The sequence below is a fragment of the Phaseolus vulgaris genome, chromosome 7, assembly GCF_000499845.2.
Source record: "Phaseolus vulgaris cultivar G19833 chromosome 7, P. vulgaris v2.0, whole genome shotgun sequence".
NCBI classification, from domain to species: domain Eukaryota; kingdom Viridiplantae; phylum Streptophyta; class Magnoliopsida; order Fabales; family Fabaceae; genus Phaseolus; species Phaseolus vulgaris.
In genome coordinates this window covers 12,326,882-12,347,923 of record NC_023753.2, presented here as the reverse complement: position 1 = coordinate 12,347,923, position 21,042 = coordinate 12,326,882, and the positions used below count along the sequence as shown (strand labels likewise).

General features: G+C 32.4%; 1 protein-coding gene across 1 annotated transcript; it reads left to right on the top strand.

Moving 5' to 3' along the window:
* The first annotated feature begins 18,413 nt into the window (after positions 1 to 18,413).
* Positions 18,414 to 20,831, top strand: LOC137828230 (uncharacterized). The gene is made up of 5 exons (XM_068634709.1): positions 18,414 to 19,071; positions 19,490 to 19,611; positions 19,710 to 19,750; positions 19,843 to 19,941; positions 20,403 to 20,831. The coding sequence occupies exons 1-5, from the start codon at positions 18,570 to 18,572 to the stop codon at positions 20,554 to 20,556; spliced, it is 918 nt and encodes a 305-aa protein (XP_068490810.1). The 5' UTR covers positions 18,414 to 18,569; the 3' UTR covers positions 20,557 to 20,831.
* Positions 20,832 to 21,042: the final 211 nt, after the last annotated feature.

The window sequence follows — 21,042 nt, the reverse complement described above, 5'->3', positions numbered from 1 at the left end:
TACGCAGTAGTTTATTTATTTTCTATTATTCATTTTGGTAAGTGTATCTAACGCGAAATACAGCTCAGCATCAACCGATATAATTAAACTTTTATAGACTAAAGTTCCTACTTGGTACTTGCGCATAATTTTGTTGGATATTTGACTCCCTTCCTATGTGGACAAAAGGTCCAAATTGACAAGTCTCCTTAGGCAATTTCTTCCTGCACCCCACAATTTTATAAATCTCGAAACTAACCTTCACCTATAATTTGAAATTGAGATCTAGGAGTGTGCTATGGATTCATCAATCCGGAAGTAAATCATGTTGCTTTCCAGATGAGGGGGTGTTCCGGAAGCAAAGTTTGCATAAATTGTTGATTTCCAGATTGTTGAATTTGGAAGTCTATTTTCTATTTTAGATTGGTGGATCCGGAATGATTTTTTTCAATTATGGATTTCTGAATCCAGAATGCATATTTTGAATAACGGATTGGCAGATCTGGAATGTTTTTTTTTTTTTAATTATGGATGTTTTGCATTTTTTATTTTGGATTAACATTGTCATTCATGTACTACCAAAAGCACTAATCCGGAAGATTATCAGAAGTGTCAATCCAAAAATTTACCAGATTTCGTAATTCGGAATGCAAAAAAATAAATATACGGTTTTTATAAAGGGATAGTTTTGTCTTTGCACAACATTATAGGGTGTAGGAAAAAAATGTAAGGGGTGCAGGAAGAAAATGTCGTCTACTTAATGTTTCACTTTATTAAGTGGGGAAGGGTTTAAAGTCAATAAGAGGAAAAACGAGGTCTACTTTAAGAGACAAAGCTATTGTTTTATTTTTCACATACCAGTAATTGTAAAACTATTACCACATATTTGGTTACCTTTGGTTTGGACTGAAATTTTGACAACTAGATATGGTTCTTCATTTGAACGGTTGGTGATGGGAAAAAACGCATGCGGAAGTAACAAATACAATCACGAATCAACTGCAGAAAAATAAACAACACAAGATTTAATGTGGTTCGGTCGCCAACTGCAACCTACATCCACACGAGCAACTATTAGGTTTTTATTCTATCCTGTTGCACCCCAATTACAAGTACAATTATCTCTTTAAATGAAGATTATAAAATGGACACAATGATTAAGTCCACTCACTAAACATTGTGTCTAGTCAGCCCAATCCAATTGGTCATGGCTTCATACCCAACAATCTTTCACTTGAAGCCACGGAAGAATGTTCACCTGAGCTTCAACTGTGTAATGATTAAGCCCACACACTAAACATGGTGTCTAGTCAGCCCAATCCAATTGGTCTTGACTTCATATCCAACAATCTCCCACTTGAAGTCACGGAACAATGTTTACCTGCGCTTCAACTGTGTACATGTACTTCTGTAATTTGTCGACGGAACTCAATGTTCCACCTCTAGTTGCCATCAGCCTTCTTAATCATTTTGAAGACTTCGTTAAAACTCCCCTGAGTTTCAACTCGTCAGTCACTGACCCGTTCTTTGTTCCTACCGGCTCCCACTTATAGGAACTACCGGATCTTGGAACAACCTGAGAACAAACACTCTCCATATTCAACAAGAAATTTTCTGGAGAAGTTTCAACCGCTGAAATACTGGTTCTCTTAACCCACTGTCGTCTAGGAACCTCAGCTGAAGCACGACCGTGCTCCCACTGCCATAAGTACCTTTGACTGGTCTACCTGAACCTTTCCATGCTCGTTCATCCTGAATCTGACATGTGGCTCTAGGTTTCTCTCTTGTAAAGAAAACCCTCTTCTGCCCACGAGATTATGTGAGACCGAACTTTGTTTATCTTCTGAACTGGACGGTAATCTGACCATATACAACAAACATTTCTTTCTTCCACGGGCCATGCCAAGATTTCCCTTGATAACCTTCCACTGTTGATTTTCGAACTTCACTTCATGTCCTTGTTCGTCCAACTGCCTAACAGAAATCAAACTTTTCGTCAAGCTTGGAACAACTCTGACATCCTTCAAAGTCCAGAAACCAACTGGTGTCTTCAACACTATGTCACCCATGCCCGTGTTGTTGTCCGCTAGTCTTACCTTTCCAAAGTCTCCAATAACTGTTAGAATATGTGGCCTTAAACGAGAGGGGGATGAATTGTTTAAAGGGGGTTTTTGAAAACTTTTTCATCTAGAACAAAATCCTTTGTATGAAACTCAATCAGAAATTCAGTTAGCCAAGATAAAAAGCACAAAACAGCAAAGCACCAGAAAAACAATTGGTTGTTTCTTCGAAACAATCAGTTGTTTATACCAGGAAAGCAATAACAATTGAATTTAAATGAGTTTAAGGGAAGAAAGAGATACAAAAACAGTTTATACTGGTTCACTCTTAAGCCAAGAACTACATCCAGTCCCCAGAAGCCACTAGGCAATCCACTAAGCAATCAATACAGATTACACACAAAACCACCAAAGAAGTGACCTTGAACCCTTCAAGAAACACACTTCCTTTGGCACAACACACACCAAGAATGTTGATCTCAAGAGCACACAACACTCCTTGGCTACAACACCAGAAATTACAAAGAATTCAAAACATATTACACTTGTTTACAGAACAAACTGAAATCAATACAGATGTAATCCTATTCCACTCTCTCTTGAGAAAACCAAAGTTGAAAAGTGAATGTTCAAAACTTGAAAGCAATCTTTCACAATTGAAAAACTCAAATCTGTTTTTCTTGTTTGTTATAAAACATAAACAAACTATTTATAACTTTCAAAGATTGGTCAAACCATTTAATACAGGAGCGTATTCAGTTGAAAATTATTTAAAGCACACTCAACTAACAAAACATAATTCTGTTAGGATTTTCAAACAAACAATCGATTGAAATCGCGAAACAATCAATTGTCTAAACCCTAAACCCTAAACCCTAAACAATCGATTGTTGAATCTAAAGCTAAAGTGTTTTTTAAAATCTTTTAAGAATAAAGTTTTTTTCAAACTAAGTGAAAAACAACTTGTTGTTTTGTCGAAACAACCGATTGTTTTACTCTTAGGTGTTTTTGAAAAGGTTGAAAATTGTTTTGGTTGGTTGACTTGTTGTCAAACCAAAACACAGCAGCAACTCCAACCTTGCATCAAACACATGGATTTGGATTCTTCAAAGCCTTTTATCACTCTTGATCAACAATCTCCCCCTATTTGATGAAGACAAATCCCTGGTTGCTTGTGTTGGACTTGTTTGAATCTGAAGCAGTTCGTGCAAAACAAAAACTTTATGCAATATACAACATCTATGTCAGCAGGTTAGAAAAGTAATTCACTAAGCATTGTATTAGACAAACAACCGGTTGTTTCCTCGATTCAATCGGTTGTTTCTGTCAGCAGAAGCAGAAAACAGTTCCAATTTCTGAAATTGGAGAGACTTAACAGTTTGAAACATATTATAGAGAGCAGACAAAACAAAAACCAACCAATTCTCCCCCTATTTGTCTTCACAAATAGAATTAAAAACCGTTTAAGAGAGATTTTGAGAGTCAAGAATCCCTAACTCATTTCTTAGGAAGAAAAACCTTTCTTTTGGTAGAGGTTTTGTGAATATATCAGCCAGTTGCAGTTTTGTTTCAATGAATTTCACTTCACAATCTCCATTGTTCACATGATCTCGTATGAAGTGATGACGAATCTCAATGTGCTTAGTTCTTGAATGCTGAATCTGATTTTTGGTGAGATTTATAGCACTTGTGTTGTCACAAAGCAAAGGAACCTTGCTGATCTTCAATCCAAAATCTGCAAGTTGTTGTTTAAGCCAAAGTATTTGTGCACAGCAGCTTCCAGCAGCAATGTATTCATCCTCTGTAGTAGAAAGAGCTACACAAGCTTGCTTCTTACTATGACAAGAGATGAGGCTTAATCCAAGAAGATGACAAGTGCCACTTGTGCTTTTTCTGTCTAGCTTACACCTTGCAAAATCAGAATCTGAATAACCAATTAAGTGTATAAGGGAGTGAGAAGGATACCATAGACCAACATTGGTTGTTCCTTTGAGATATTTAAGAATCCTTTTTGCAGCTTTGAAGTGAGATTCCTTTGGATTTGCTTGATATCTTGCACAAAGACATACGACAAACATGATATCCGGTCTACTTGCTGTGAAATAGAGTAAGGAACACATTAAACCTCTGTATTTTATTTGATCTACCCCTTTTCCAGCAGCATTTGCATCCATATAACAGCTTGAAGGCATGGGTGTGCTTGCTTCTTTGCAACTTTCCATTTCAAATTTCTTGAGAATTTTTTTGCAATATTTTGATTGGCATAGAAAGATTTCATCCTTTGTTTGCTTGACCTGCAATCCAAGAAAGAAAGACAACTCCCCCATCATAGACATTTCAAACTCACCTTGCATAGCTGCCACAAATTCTTCACACAAACTATCTTGGGTAGCACCAAAGATGATGTCATCAACATAGGTTTGTACTAGGATAATTTCAGAATTTGACTTCTTGATGAAGAGAGTTTTGTCAATCATTCCTCTTTCATAACCATGTGACAAAAGGAAATTGCTAAGTCTCTCATGCACTGCCTTGGAGCTTAAGTCCATACAATGCCTTTTTCAACTTAAAAACATGATTAGGATGTTGATGATCCTCAAAACCCGGTGGTTGCTCAACATACACTTCTTCATTGATAAAGCCATTGAGAAAAGCACTCTTCATATCCATTTGAAAGAGTTTGAATCCACTCATACAAGCAAAAGCTAACAGCAACCTCACAACTTCCAATCTTGCAACAGGGGTGAAGGTTTCTCCATAGTCAATCCCTTCCTCTTGATTGTAGCCTTTGGCAACTAGCCTTGCCTTGTTCCTTGTAATTACTCCAGCATCATCAAACTTGTTTCTGAAAACCCATTTAGATCCAATGATGTTCATCTCATCTGTCTTAGGAACCAGAAACCACACATCATTCCTAGCAAACTGATTCAGCTCTTCATGCATAGCTTCCACCCATTTTTCATCTTTAAGAGCTTCTTCAATAGACTTTGGTTCAACTTGAGAGACAAAAGCAGTGTGCCTGCTGAAGTTTGAGATAGAGCTACATGTAGAAACACCCTCCTTTATCTGCCCAATGATGTTCTCCACTGACAGATCTCTTGGTATTCTCTATTCTTTAGGCAGCTCACTCTGCTGCAGAATTTCAATCAGTTGTTTTGATGAATCAACCAGTTATTTTTCTGCACAATAGTCCAGCTTCTCCAAATTGATGTTCTGCCCATCCTCTTTTGTGTTGTTCTTTGAGACTTGAATGTTTTTGTGATCAACTTCATCAAATACCGCATGAACAGATTCTTCTACAATCATGAGCCTCTTGTTGTAGATCCTATAGGCATGACTATTTAAGGAATAGCCAATAAAGATTCCATGATAAGCTTTTTCATCAAACTTTCCCAGATTTTCTTTCCCATTATTCAGAACAAAACAACTGCATCCAAACACTCTTAGGTGACAACTGTTTGGCTTCCTTCCATTGAAGAGTTCATAGAGAGTTTTCTTCAAGATTGACCTTATTAGCACTCTATTCATCACATAGTAAGAGGTGCTAACAACATCAGCCCAAAAGTACTTGGGTAAGGAGGATTCACTTAGCATGGTTCTTGCTAACTCTTCAAGAGATCTGTTCTTTCTTTCCACTACACCATTTTGTTGAGGAGTTCTTGGTGCAGATAAGTTGTGAAAGATCCCCATCTTCTCACAGAATTTGCTGAATTTCTCATTTTGAAATTCCCCTCCATGATCACTCCTTATGGAGCCAATGTTGCTGTTTTTTGTGTTTTGTAACCTTCTAGCAAGCTTTTTGAAGGCAAAGAATGCATCACTCTTTGATTCCAAAAAGAGAGTCCATGTGTACCTAGAGAAATCATCCACAATAACAAGAGCATAATAGTTGCCACCAAGACTCATGGTTCTTGAAGGTCCAAACAAATCCATATGGAGCAACTCAAGGGGTTTTAAAGATGAAACAACATTTTTAATTTTGAAAGAATTTTTAACTTGTTTCCCTTTTTGACATGCTTCACATTTGTGGTTCTTCTCAAAGCTTGGGCAACCCAATCACAAGATCTTTTGAGATTAATTTGTTTTAGTGATTCATGTGAATGTGAACAATTCTTCTATGCCATAACCAAGATTCATCATGCTTAGAAAGAAGACAACCTATAGAACAAGGAGAAGAAATATTCAAGAGATAGATATTGTTGATTCTCTTACCAATCAACATTACCTCTTTTGAGTTAGGAAGACAGATTTCACAAGAGTTTGTCTTGAAGATTACTTGATACCCTTTGTCACATAGTTGGCTAATGCTAAGCAAGTTGTGCTTTAGTCCCTCTACATACAAGACATCATGAATGAGCAAGATACTCTTGTCTCCTATAGAGCCTCTTCCAAGAATTCTTCCTTTGTTGTTATCTCCATATGTTACATGGCCTTCTTGTTTGAAGGTGATGCTCACAAACTTTGATTTATCTCATGTCATGTGTTTTGAGTAGCCACTATCCAGATACCACTACTGCATGCTCTCCATCAAATTTCCCTACAAAGTAAAATTTCAAGTACAAAGATTTGGTCCCCTTTTAAATGTGGGTGCTTTTGATTTACATTCATCACTGGGAACTCCATAATCTTTAGGAATCCATCTCATAATGCCTTTAGGAACAAAATATTTCCTAATTTTGCAGAATCTAACAGAATGACCTCTTTTCATGTAGTAGAAGCATGTAACAACCAGTTGTTTCGACAAAACAATCAGTTGTTTTTCTGGCAGTTTCGAAAATGACTTTGAAAACTTGTCTTGCTTGTTCTGTGGATTAAAACCTAATCTAGCTTTTCCAAAAACACAATTTTGAGATGCCAAGACATTCTCAAAGTTGGATTTATCCTTTGAAAGCTTATACACAGTCTTTACTGTTGAATCAAGTGTGATCAAAAGCTTTGAAGAATCCAAATCCTGGTGTTTGATGGAAGGCTGAAGTTGCTTGAAGTTGCTACTGTGTTTTAGAGTAGGATTTGGGTAGTTTATCGGTGTAATCCACTCTTTGTTGAATCTAAAGCTAAAGTGTTTCAAATCTTTTAAGTTTAAAGTGTTTTTCAAACTAAGTGAAAAACAACCTGTTGTTTTGTCGAAACAACCAATTGTTTTACTCTTAGGTGTTTTTGAAAAGGTTGAAAATTGTTTTGGTTGGTTGACTTGTTGTCAAACCAAAACAATCGATTGTTTCATGAAATCAATCGATTGTTTCGTGAAATCAATTGATTATTTGTTTGAAAATCCTAACAAAATCTGTTTTGTTAGTTGAGTGTGCTTTAAATGATTTTCAAATTGAATGTGCTCATGTTTTAAATGTTTTGACCAATATTTGAAAGCTATAAATAGTTTGTTAATGATTTATAACAAACAAGAAAAAGAGAAAAACATATTTGAGTTTTTCAGAGATTGCTTTCAAGATTTGATATTTCACTTTTCAGCTATGGTTTTTTCAAGAGAGAGTGAAATAGGATTACATTTGTATTGATTTCAGTTCATTATGTAATAAGTGTTGTGTGTTTGAGTAGTAGGAAGATATTTTGTTTACCTTTGGTTTGGATTGAATTTTTGACAATTGGATCTGGTTGTTTATTTTGAATGGTTGGATCTTTAATACGAGGTTTGACTAGGGAGATATTTAGTTTGTTGTAGGGTTTTATATCTTCTTTGTTCTCTACTCACAATACTTAGTATTGTTTTGTGCACTTATGAGACTTCTTTATATTATTTGTTAATCATAGTAGAACTATTTTTTTGGTTTGGACAATTTATGATTTTCATTCTTGCTTTGAGATATTTTTTTCACGTTAAAAGTTTTGATGTTTTTGTTTGTTAAAATTTTAATATCTTTGTTTGATTTTAGTGATTTCCTATTGTTGTGCATTTATTGTTGCTTTTGTAGATTCTTGCAAGTTAAAGTACAAGAGTTTATTTCCTTTTAGAGTGTACTCTGTATTGTGTTGTTCCCATCAAATGGTTATATAAAACTAAATAAAATAGCAACTTTACATAGACACATCACATGAGAACGTGAACCATTCATTTTTTATTTCCTAAGAATCTAGCACTTCCCTTTTCTTTTCTTTTTAATTTGGGATGGAGTTTTTCAATTTTAAATTTGGATTCTAATTGCACTCCATTTTTTTCTCCTTATACTCGTGCCTTTTTTATTCTCCTAAAAAAAAATGTTATTATCCAAAACTAATTTTCAGAACTATTTCTGGAATATAATTAATATAATTATCTTTTAACTTGTACGCTACATAAACTAGTTTTTGTATTATATAAAAAATAGCAACATGACAAGTAGTTTTACAATATAAAGTTTTTCTTCCTTTTTTTAAATTTTTTTTATAAGAGTTTGATAGGTTTACTCTACTAGTTTCATGTAGTTTTGTTTCTATTTATTAAAACATGCAATGAAATTTTGTTTGCTGTTTCTGTTTATGGTTTATATGCTTCTAATATTTTTTACCTTTTCAGTGTATCTGCTTTTTTAACAAATTCAATGGAGTGGTAATGACAGTTGCAGTAGATAATTTAATTCTAATAGTTTTTCTTTAAACTTGTTTTATTTTATATTGTCTCTTTCTCCACTTTTTTTGCTAACATTTAAAGTTTTACAATATTTTGTATTTGTTGTTTCTATTCATAGATGAGGTGGTATGGTGGATGATGATAGGTAACAGAGATAAGAACAAGAATAAAAGAAATTATAATTAGAATGAAAGTGGCTATGAAAGAGAAATTTTTAGTGAATAGTTGCCAAAAAGGAAAAGAAAAACACAGCGAGGAAGCTGAAAATATAGAGGAAACAAATATTATAGGTTTCACAAGAATCGTGGAGAGCATGATTTTGTAGATGAAGTTGATAAGTTATAAAATCTAAAAGCTAAAATGCTATGCCCTTTGTTTGGTCAAAATTTTCTAGTGAAAAAGTAGCCCTTTTCTTTTATTAGAGATATACGTTTCAACTAGGATTCTCAAATTGAAAAGGTAGATTTTTTTTCCATCCTCAATGTAGAATAAAAAGTTATAGAACTTTCAAACCAAGAGCCTCAAAATGTAAGTTTAAAGCTAACTTACAAATCTCATCGCATATTTTCTAACGAGTGGGTAACTAAGTTGGGTATTCAACATAACCACCACATGTTCGCTTTTGCTGTTTATCTCCATTTTATAGAATTTTCACTGCTAATTATCTTCGTTATTTTTTTTTAAAAGGTATAATAAAAATTTATTACATTTATTACATCATATCATTATCAAAACAGAAGTTAATTGATCTCGACATCATCTGCTATCATATCATTATCAAAACAAAAATTAGTTGTGTACTGGTATGATCGAACAATCGCCTCGATTCAGTCAGTATCACAGTTCATCTGACCACTTACTCACGATAACGAAGGTCGCGAGGTAGCACGCTACCGACTGACCCATGACGGCGAGTCATGAGTTGACGAAGTCAGCTAAGTTAACCCATAATTAAAGGTTACTTAACGCAACACTAAACATGAACTGATCCCTCTAATCCGGCCCACTAACAAAGGCTCATTAAGGTAATATAAATAGCACAGATTCCAAAAATCAGGTACGTCATTATCTACCGTGCTCTGACAACCGAGAGTTGAATCCTTTATTGACTTGATCGTCGGAGTGCCTTCTGTAGGTACCGTCCGAGCCTGAGCGACCGCGGGACGAGACGAGAAGGGAAGGAAAAGAAGTAAGAGAGAAAGATTGAAGGTTGGAGTAACCGACCGACAGGTGCACCAATCAATAGTTCTCTGAGTCCCAATATCCGAACGAGAACAAGTTGATATCGACATGAGATACTATATAAATGAATATAAATTTTATATTGAAATTTATTTTGCATAATAGAGTTAAACTTAAAATATTTTTTTTTTCCAAAATTTATTTTCAAGAAATAAAATTTGATGTTTATTGTATACTTTTGCAGCTGTGGTTATAATCTTAAATGGTAATGGTATTTCTTACATTTTGACATGTTACTTGTTCCATAGGGCATGAAGTAGCTAGCCCTAGAGAGTCGTGCAAGCAACATCAGTCACAAATTCATTTAAATTGTTCCACATGCACCCTTGTATAATACATCTAATAAACAAATTTCAACATAAAAAAACAAAAAGAGTTCGAATTCTTTGGCTCGATGATCATCCCAAAGAGGCAAGTAGTCTTGTTTACACAAAACAAGTTCAAATGATTTATTGTGGTAAATTATTTTTGTAAACATTGTAACAAATTTTAATATATTAAATCAGTATACTATAAATACATAATAGATAGATAATATACAAAAGTTAACAGAAAATCTAAACTCCGTTGTGATACATAAGAGTGAATAAATTTCTATTAATATAAAATTTTTAATTTACATACAACTAACATGAAATGATTTTATAAAGTCATTCAACACAAATTTGTTAATTTTTATAATAATTATTTTAAAAATCATTCTTTTCAAGTGGTGTTTGACTCGGTTATCGAATCACCAGCCTATTATAAGCCACGGTTTTCGAATTTGTGTTATGCAGTGTTTTGAATGATATATTACTTTAAAATTCTCACTAAAATAGAGTTTATTAACTAAAATATTTTTATTTTAAATAATTATATTTTTAATTTTCTATTATTATTATTAAAATGATTTTGTATATATTACATTCTTTTATAATGTTATCTATTTTATAAATACATTTATTAGACAAGATAACTAGTTTTAAATAAAACTAAATCTTTAAAAAAAAATCACTTTATGACTTTAGTTTTCTAGAGGAGTGTAAAAAAAAAAATCTTAAAATAGTTTTCGGTTCTTTCAAATTCATGTTTTTAACTAACGGAACGTGTGAATCAATAGAGTTATTGCAACATAAACATTCAAAGTATTATATTTGAAATATATAAAAACGATATTTGAACACAAGTAAAGTATTATTTTTTAACCATGTTAGATACTTTTTCAATTATACCAAATATTATCACATAAAAAATATACCAATTTCTTTTATCACATAATAAATATATCAGTTTTTAAAAAATTATTAGAATAACCTAAATTTTTCAATAAACACATTGCTTTAAATGAGAGAGTAACTAATAAAGTAAACATTTAAATTGAACATAAAAAAATAGTGAGTAACCTAATTGTTTTCAATAAAGAGGTTGCTTTAAAAGCGAATAACTAATTAAGTAAATATTTAAATTAAATTGGACACAAAGAATGAGCGTGTTTACACAATAATTACTCAATAAATCTTTCTTATAAATGAGTTTTTGGAGTAATAATTTTGTTTACATGTTAATTTCTATGTTAGCATCATTTAAATAATAAATGATGTATACTTTTTTATTGTTTTCTCTTATTTTTGTGGTAACATATGGTTTTTAATTTCATTTAGTTAAAAAATTAATTAATTTAGTTATTTTAAATTTTAAAGTGATTGAATAATTATAAGTCTAGAGAAGAACTTCATGTGAAAGAGATAATATTTTAGTACAATTTTGTGGTAGAGAGAGTCCTGACCATATTTTTGTTTCAATAAGAAGGTGGGTGTAACAACGTTTTTATTTCACTAAATACATATTTTTTTTTTGTGAAAATCCTCATTTTTTTTATGTGTATGTGTTTATTGTATGTTATTGTTGATAGTTATTTGTAAGTGACATTATTTATAAAATTTTACTTTATTTATTTTAATTTATTGTATGGTGAAAGATTTAAACTTTATATAGTGCATGAATGAGATTAATCGTTTCAGACAATTTATATTTAGTTTAATTCATGTTATTTGTAAATGGTGTGTTTGAACTGAATATTTTGTTGCACCACGAAGAAAGGTTGTTAGAAGAAACAAGGTTGGTCTATTGGAGTATAATGAGGGAGAGTTTTGTGTATGTGTGTGTGAGAAAACTTAGATGAGGTTATGTTATTATTGAACTATTAAAGGATTTTTTTGGTTGCTATAAAAAGTATAGTGAAGTTGGAGGATAGGATATTGATATTAGTGTGTTCTTGAATAATTATTTAGCTAATTTAAAAATAGATATCAATGTTTAATTTGGTCATAAACCTAATCTAATGTCAATAGTTTATGATGGACTTGTTGTTGAGTCTCATTTATGAACCATGTTAGAAGTAGATTGCGAGGAAGAAGAAGATGGTTAACAACCTACTGAGGAGTAGGACAAAATAGTCAATAAGAAGAAAATATTGCAAAATAACTTGTTGAAGAATTTGTTGCAGAACTTGTCCATAGTACATAATTGGTGAACAAATGGACGGTGATAAGCAACATAATAATGATGAGTACTCATATTCTTATAATGATGAGTACTAATTTATTCATGATCCAAATTAGTGAAATTCAATTAGAAGTTAACATGTAGTTTTCAAACTTGGTTGATTTCAAAAGGTACTTTCACATTACATAATTTAAGAGAGAAAGGGGGTGAAATTAATGAAGAATGACTTTGTTAGAGAAATGAAAAAATGAAAGGAACTTAGTCTTTCATGGTTAGTTTACTATGCCAAGAATGGTATAGTACTTGCTCTCCAAATCAAGACCTTTGTAAAAGAACATAATTGCTACAAGATGCATGTAATCAATTTTGTATATTTTTAATGTAGAACTTAATTCCAACCGTGAAGGAAATAATGTCAAATACACCTCATAGGTTTTGTGCAATGCATTTGTGGAAAAAACTTTAGTAAGTAGTGGAAGAAATTGGAATTTAGTGATCTATTTTGGAAGGTAGCAATGATAACAAGAATTTTTTAATTTGAACAACATATAGGCACCATAAGGCAAAAGAGTGAAGTTGCATTTGTTTATATAGGAAATGGGGATTTAAATCCTAATCAAAGACCTGTTTTAAAGATGAGTGAAAAATTGACAACATGATCAAAATATTTTTGTGAAGTTTGTAATGCAACGATTGTAAAGTATAGGAGTAAGCCAATTCCGACTTGCTTGGGAGAAGTAAAATGCAATATAATGAGGATGATTTCAAAGAAAAAAAATAAAATTGATTACTACAACCAATCATCTAGTCCTAGTGCAACAAATCAGGTTGGAGAAAGAAAAATGAAAAAAGAAGGATAAATATATAAGGTTCAAAATTTGAACTGAAAATTAGATCTTAACACTCATATATGCTCTTGTAGGTTCTAGCATTTCACATGTGCAAACTTCTTTTTATCCATGTTATGGTTTCATTATAGGTATTTGTGTTGTTCATTATTGACTTATTTTCATACATGCATACCATGTAAACATAGATACGTTCCTCTTTACTACACAAATATGATTTTGGTGGTGTTTTATATCATTCTTGTTGGGAAATTATTGGGACATATGTTTGCAATGTTGTTCAATAGTTTTTTAAACAAAACTGGGTTCTCCTTTGATTAAATTGATTAAGCTTGTTGTGATAACTTTTTATATTTGGATGATATGACATATGAGGAATTATGTTAGATTTCAGGATAAGATTGATGTTTCTAGGGCTATTTCGGCAATTAAAGATTTAACTTATCTAGTGGGAAATTCGTCTAAAGCTTTAATGAAGAATGATATGTTGGGTTTCAATGTGATTAAGTTTTTTGGTATTAATACTCGTACTGTTAAAGTTTTTCGTCCTTTTCCTATTAAATGGAAGTTCCCTTCACCCGGTTGGGTTAAAATTAACACGGATGGGGTTGTTAGGGGATATCTTGGTTTTGCTACTTGTGGAAGTATTTTTCATGAGAGTATGAAGGAGTTTATTGGTGCTTTCCCTGCGTTTCTTGAAGTTCAGACTACTATGGTTGCTGAGTTTTATGGAGTTATATATGCTATGGAGGAAGCTCAAAAGATGGGGCTTACTAATGTATGGTTTGAATATGATTCTTCCTTGGTTTGTGTTACATTTATTGCTAGGACTAATGTTCTGTGGATGTTTCGTAATCAATGAAATGCTTGTCTTAATTACTGTGGGAAAATCAAGTTTAGGGCTACCCATATTTTTCGTGAAGGAAATGTGTGTGCTGATAAGTTGGCTAATTTAGGATTTATTCATAGAGAACCATTTCATTGGTATAATAGGTTTCCATTTAGTTTGTTCTTAGAATTCTTTATGAATATGTATAGTCTACTTGTGTATCGTTTTTGTTAACATATGGATTTTGATATAGTCCCCACTAGCGCTGAAATGCTAATCAAATGCGGTTATTTTACATTTACAAATGCGGCTATAGAGTCGCATTTGATCAGCACGCAGTTGTAAATCAGAGAAATACAAATGCGGCTATAGAGCCGCATTTGTAAATGCGATTTACGAATGCGGTTATTTGAAATAGCCGCATTTGTATATTCTTCTGAATGAGCTGGGGTTTTAGAGGCACGTTGTCGGTGAAGAGTGGAAGGGGAGAGGAGGAAACACGGCAGCGGCGGCGGAAGCAGTGGCGGAGCGGCGAGAGCGAAATGCGACAGCGGCGGAAGCAATGGAACAATACACCTTCAAAATGCAAAGTGAAACCCATTAAAAACGAAAGCAATATGGAAAGCGAAAGTCATTGGAGTTCAATGCAGTTGTTAGGGGCAATGAAAACAAGAGAATGAGGGGCAATGCAGTTACGTACCTTCGAAAATGCAGAACTTCGCAACCAGAGAAAACGAAGAACAAATATGAGCGCAAACAAAGAATGAACGAAAGCGCGTAAAATTTTTAGGGTAAAAACCATTTACAAATGCGGCTAAACGTAAAAACCGCATTTGTAAATCAAACTTTTTGATTTACAAATGCGGCAATTTGAATAACCGCATTTGTAAATCAAGCGCTTCGATTTACAAATGCGGCTATTACTTTTAGTCGCATTTGTAAATGGAAGCTCTTGATTTATAAATGCAGTTATTTAAATAACCGCATTTGTAAATCAAAATAATTTCAAAAATGCCACCGCGTTTTTTACGAATGCGTTTAAGCGCTGAACCGCATTAAATAAGGAGCACTCTTTTCTTATTTTTGTACTAGTGCCCCCATGTTTTTTTGTGTATTTTCTTTCCTTTTTCTTTTTTTAATAATATTTTTTTCATGTGATGGCAGATGATTGTTGTTACTTGAGGTGTCAGCCTAGTTGAGATGTCAAGTTGCATAGTGATGTCTAACATGAAAGCTTTTATATAAAAAAAATATAACCAACAATATTGTCAGAGGAAAAAGTATACCAATCTAATTCCACCACTAATTAAAAAGAAGATAGGAAGGCCTAAAACTCAAAGAAGAAAAGGCAATGATGAGCCTCTTATGGTTAACAACAAGATCTAGAGAAAGTATAAAGATATCAAAGGTTAGAGATGTGGTTTGTTAGGACATAACTAAAGGTCATATAACAATGATGGTTATGCTCTAGATATAGAGCTAAAAGATAAAGGAAGTTAGGGAGGTTATGGAAGTTGTTGCAATGACACAAGATGAGGTTGGTCTAGGCTACACAATAAATTTAATAAGAACCAACATAAGTTCAATTGTTCCAATATGCACAAAACTCTCAACCAATAGAAGTATTGACATTTATACGAACTTTGGGATTCTAATACTAGTGACATCAACTACATATCATGCCTCTATTTTACTTTTTTTTGTTGCAATCAGACATATGGTTGTATTTTCTATTTTATGATTTTACTTTTAACAATGGATGTTTGTATATCATTGTACTTCATTAATAGGAAGAATATTTGGAACAAATGTAAATTGTTTGTAAGACCAAATAGGAAAAACTTGATTTTGAATGCATTACTTTTTTGGATGTACATTGTCAATATTATGTCACTCATTAGCTTCCATATATATATATATATATGGAAGTGTAACTCATGAAAATTGGACTTACACCAAAGTTTTAGCTCTTTGTATCTCTTTTCCTTTCCTTTGTTGTCCTCATGATTCCTCTCTTCTTCTTTGTTTTGCTTTATGATATCCCATGAGTTATCACCAATCATATTTACCTAAATAAAAAAGTGACAGATATTTGAGTAATCGTGCAACATAGGATTAACTTAAAACCAAAATATTCATAATAGATAATTACAATTTTTAGAGATAAAAAAGATACAAAATATCACTGTTAAATGTCAAATACTTTTGGTAGGGAACATGTGCAAAATAGTTTCCCAATTTTTTAATTTTTTTATACCCTCACCACTATGCTACTATCATAGTAGCATTTGAAACCATTAGAATTAATGTCATCTAATATCATAACCTTTAAAATAATTAAACACATAAGAGTTACTTACAATACTCTCACATTCTAATGTCAAAATTTATACTACCACTACTTATCTTAAACAAATTAAGATTTCGTTCTAAAAATCAAATTATGGTAGCTAAGAACAATAAACATAAGATGGGAAAAGAACATGAAATTATAAACAATATAACAATTTATACCACAGCTACAACTACTAACCCTCAAGCCTAGAGAGTTTAATTATAGTGAACAACTTTTAGAAGAAAACTCAAAGCAAAAAATGAAAAGGGACAAAATTGAAAAAATCCTCTTTGCATTGCCTTTTTATACCTACTTTGTCAATAGTATGTTATTAATTAGCTACAATTTTCATATAAGCTAAATTTTGTAGTACATGTCATGACAATTGGATTTATGCTACTTGCAAAATTAAGTTACAAACAATCTTCATTACGATGAACAACTTTTAAGAAAACACGCTCTAAAAATGAAGAAGGACAAAGATTGAACAAGTAACATTGAAATATAAGCCATGTAAAAGTGAAAAACATGTATAGATAACACTTTATTATTGAAGTAAACTTTTGTTAAGAGTATAATTGACGAGAGAACTTACATATGAGAGATAAATTATTTAGTGACTCATCTACAATAAAATTTTAATGAAAAACTTATGTGTCACGAAGTTCATCTTTCTCGAACCAATTTTGATATTTAGTCATAACTAGTTAAAAAAATCAGAAAAAAAAATAGTAATTTTTAATTGGAATGCAAGAAAATAATTTAATTTGGAAAGTTTTACTTATTTAAAAGTGTACTAATTATGGTAAAGAGAAAATTATTCATTAGTTTTATTAATGATTAATTTTTATTAAATTATATCAAATTCTTAGTAAATATCATGACCATTAATATTAGACTTAAGTTACTTGTCAAATCAATTTACAAACCAACATCATTAAAATGAAAAACTTTTATTAGGAAAGAAAACACAAAACTTTAAAAATAAAAAAGAACAAATGCTGAGAAAGTAATAATTTTTAAAAATCTTCCACTCATGTTTATGTGGTAATAGGCCATGTCTCGTAAAGATCAATCAGTCATATAGACATTATAATAAAGATCAGTGACATAGGAATGAATGAAAAATGTGTTTACATATTAATTATTGATATAAAATTTGATTATGAAATTTGGTTAAGATTCTTATTATGAAAAGAATTTATATATAAGAAAATGGTTATTCAAAACTCATTTACAACCAAATTTAAATGAGAAGTACATCACCTACCACATTCATGTGTTTGGAACCAATTTAAAAAATAACTATTAGTTCCATATTGTAGTATATGTGAAGGTGGAAGTCCACATTTAATATAATGATGTTTATTAAAAGTATATATTTTTTTCTCTCTTTTTATCTCTTTGTTTCTTTTACCTTTGGTTTTTTTATTTATTTGTTAGCATTTTATAAAGCCAAAATATTAAAAAAAATATGGTTTAAAAGAATTAATTATATTAACTATAATAAATTAATATTAAATATAGTAATAAAATAAACATAAATGAAAATATTAATACCAAATTAATAATAATAAAATAAATAAAGAAAATTTAAAAAAAAACTTTTCAATAATCATCACAATAACTCATTATTACATAAATAAATGTTAGCATATGAGTAGTTTGTGTTTTAAAGTATAAATCAAATTCTTTAGATATTTATTCATCATTAGTTAGGAAATATATTAGGAAAAAAAATTAATATTTAATTGAAATAAAAAAAACATTAATTTCGAACCATTTTATTCATTTTATTGTAATCATATATATTATGCATCAGTTTTATTAATGATGACTTTTAATAGATCCTCTCTTAATCATATTTATTTTTTTCATCTAAAATACTGTAATATAATTATTAAAACCTAGGTATTATTTGTACTAAAATCTAGGAATGAGATTTGAAGGTAACCTAAAGAATCTGGTGCAAAGATGAGGAATATTCTGGGGTGGGGTGAAAAGTTGTAGAAAAATTAAAAAAAAAAAAAATGAAAAAGAATAAGATTTGTTGGAAAGAAGGGAGAGTGTGAGAGACACGCGGGAGTAGGTGCGTAGGGAAAGAAATATAGATTAGTTTGTTGTTTAAATTTGATGATTCCAATAGTGGTGTGGTGTGAGTAGTTGTAATTTGTCTTCCAAAAAACACCCATGCCGTCACGCATGGAAACTACGTGTGTGGGTGATGCGTAGGATAGGAACAAACCCAGCGCACGATAGTTTTTCTTCACCCATGCTTGGAGTTCTCTGCGCCACTCGTCCAAGGCCCTGGCTCTTCTCCCACGTCCATGCCTCGCTGCCTCGTCTAGTTCACGCCTCCGTCTCCCTCTCCGCCTCGCCGCCTCGCCGCCACCATTCCAGCGCCTGCAAAATCTTCGGCTCCGCTGGCGGCGCGGCCTCCATATGGCATGCTATAATGCCCCGCAGCGGTGACAGATTCCGCCGCGGCGTTGTCCCCGTGCATGACCTGAAGGGAGAGGGATCGTGGAATGTCGCATGGGACACGCGGCCTGCGCGGTGGCTCCATCGTCCTGATTCCGCGTGGCTCCTCTTCGGAGTCTGTGCTTGCCTCGCGCCGCCGGGTTGCGTGGACGTCGTTACCGATTTCGAAGCTGTTGCGGTGGACGAGAGTTGCGGAGTTCTGAAAGTGGAGGCTTCTGCTGATTACGCGGATTACAGAGTCACTGGTTTGTTATTTTTTTTATATTATTTGTTTTTATTAATTTAAAATGTTTAATTGTTTAATCGGAATAAAATGAAATATAATTCATATTTGGTTTATAAAACGCATTGGATTGGATGTGACATATACTTGAATGAAATTGGTTGGATCACTGATATTGTTTTGATAGCCTATAGCCTTTTTGCTTTTTGGATTAAGCATTGTTCTGGTTATTGATGGTCTGTGGGTAGATGATTGAACGGGATGAAGAGTTTTATGTTTGTTGGAATTTTCTAAAGAAGTTAATACTGAGAGATTTTTAAATTGGTATTGTTGAGTTACATTTTTGATTGTTGGTGGTATTGCTTAGCATGGAGGTAAATAAATTGTGTATGAGTTTAATATGTGTATTCATTTGTGTGCTATATCACTGAATGGTGAAGGGGTACCTGCTGATGGTCGGTGTCTGTTTAGAGCAATAGCTCATGGAGATTGCTTGAGAAATGGAGAAAAAGCACCTGATGAGAATTGTCAGAGGGAACTGGCTGATGAATTGAGAGCTAAAGTATGATCACTATATCACTATGTTACAGAGTTTAAAATAATAAAAAGTTTTTGTTCTATTTCATTTGCTTTTTTAACAACCTTTGTATCCCAATTTAGGTAGTAGATGAGTTGCTGAAGAGGCGGGAGGAAACAGAATGGTAAGTTTTGTAATTTGAAGATGTATGATTCTTTTGGATTGTCTTTTTCTTGGTTTGGCTTGGTTATCATGTTATGTTTGATGTATCTTTAGGTTTATAGAAGGGGATTTCGATACATATGTGAAGAGAATTCAACAGCCTTTTGTGTGGGGTGGAGAACCAGAGCTGTTGATGGCTTCTCATGTTTTGAAGTAAGTTTTAGAATTGAAATCCTTCTAGTTCTAGTAAGAACAGAAGAATTGAAATTTTGTACTGCTTATACACTTTTATTTAAGGATAATTGAGAAGCATAAGATGTTTGTCCATCCATGTATATTAATTACTAGTTTTAGCTCACTAGAATTGTTGTCATAACAACGTCTATTAATTGGGCGTAATGTACATAACGTAGGCTAGACAAACTCCGATTACCATTCACAATTTGAACACCCAAATTACCATAACAAAAGTTATTGTAAAAAATGTTGGTTAATCTTTCAAACAATTAGCAATGTGGATATATAATTCGTGAATCTGAGACTGAAGACACTAGTGTAATATACAGCCTATATTGTTTTGTAGAAACCATTCTAATTTATTTTATGTAATTGTGATGGTATGCCTTCTTTGGATTTTATTGTTCTTTATCTAACTCTGCTGCATACTTTTTCAGGACACCAATATCTGTTTTCATGAGAGCCACAGGATCGGTTGGTTTGGTAAACATAGCAAAATATGGTGAAGAGTATAGGAATGATAAAGAGGAGAATTCCATAAATGTGCTATTTCATGGATATGGTCACTATGACATCCTAGAGACTTTTTGATAGAAAAAAAAAACTGCCTTAGAATAAACACATAGTACAGAACAAACTACTCGACTTGGTCTTGCAGTTTCAAATTCCACCTATTGAGAGCTTTTGGGATTCATTTTAGTGTTTTGGTGAATTTAGTAACTTTTTACCAGTGATTCAATTCAAGCGAACCATTTGTAGTTGTTTTTGTTTACAGCTGATATCAAGAATTCAATATAGGAGAAGAAACAATAATAAATTTCTGCAATAATAATTTGGGACTTGCGATTAAGTATTGCAAGTTAACACATGGCTGTTATGGGGTATACATTTTATTGGACTGTATATTTGTTAAGTAATGGTTCTGTAGTGTTTTCAACTTAGTGACGTTATTGGGGATTATCATCTGATCTTAGAAAAAACTTTCTCATTTTTTTATGAATATTTTTAAATTATACAGACTTTGAAGGAATGAAATTTAATAGTTGCTTTGTCTCCTTATGGATTGAACTTTTAACT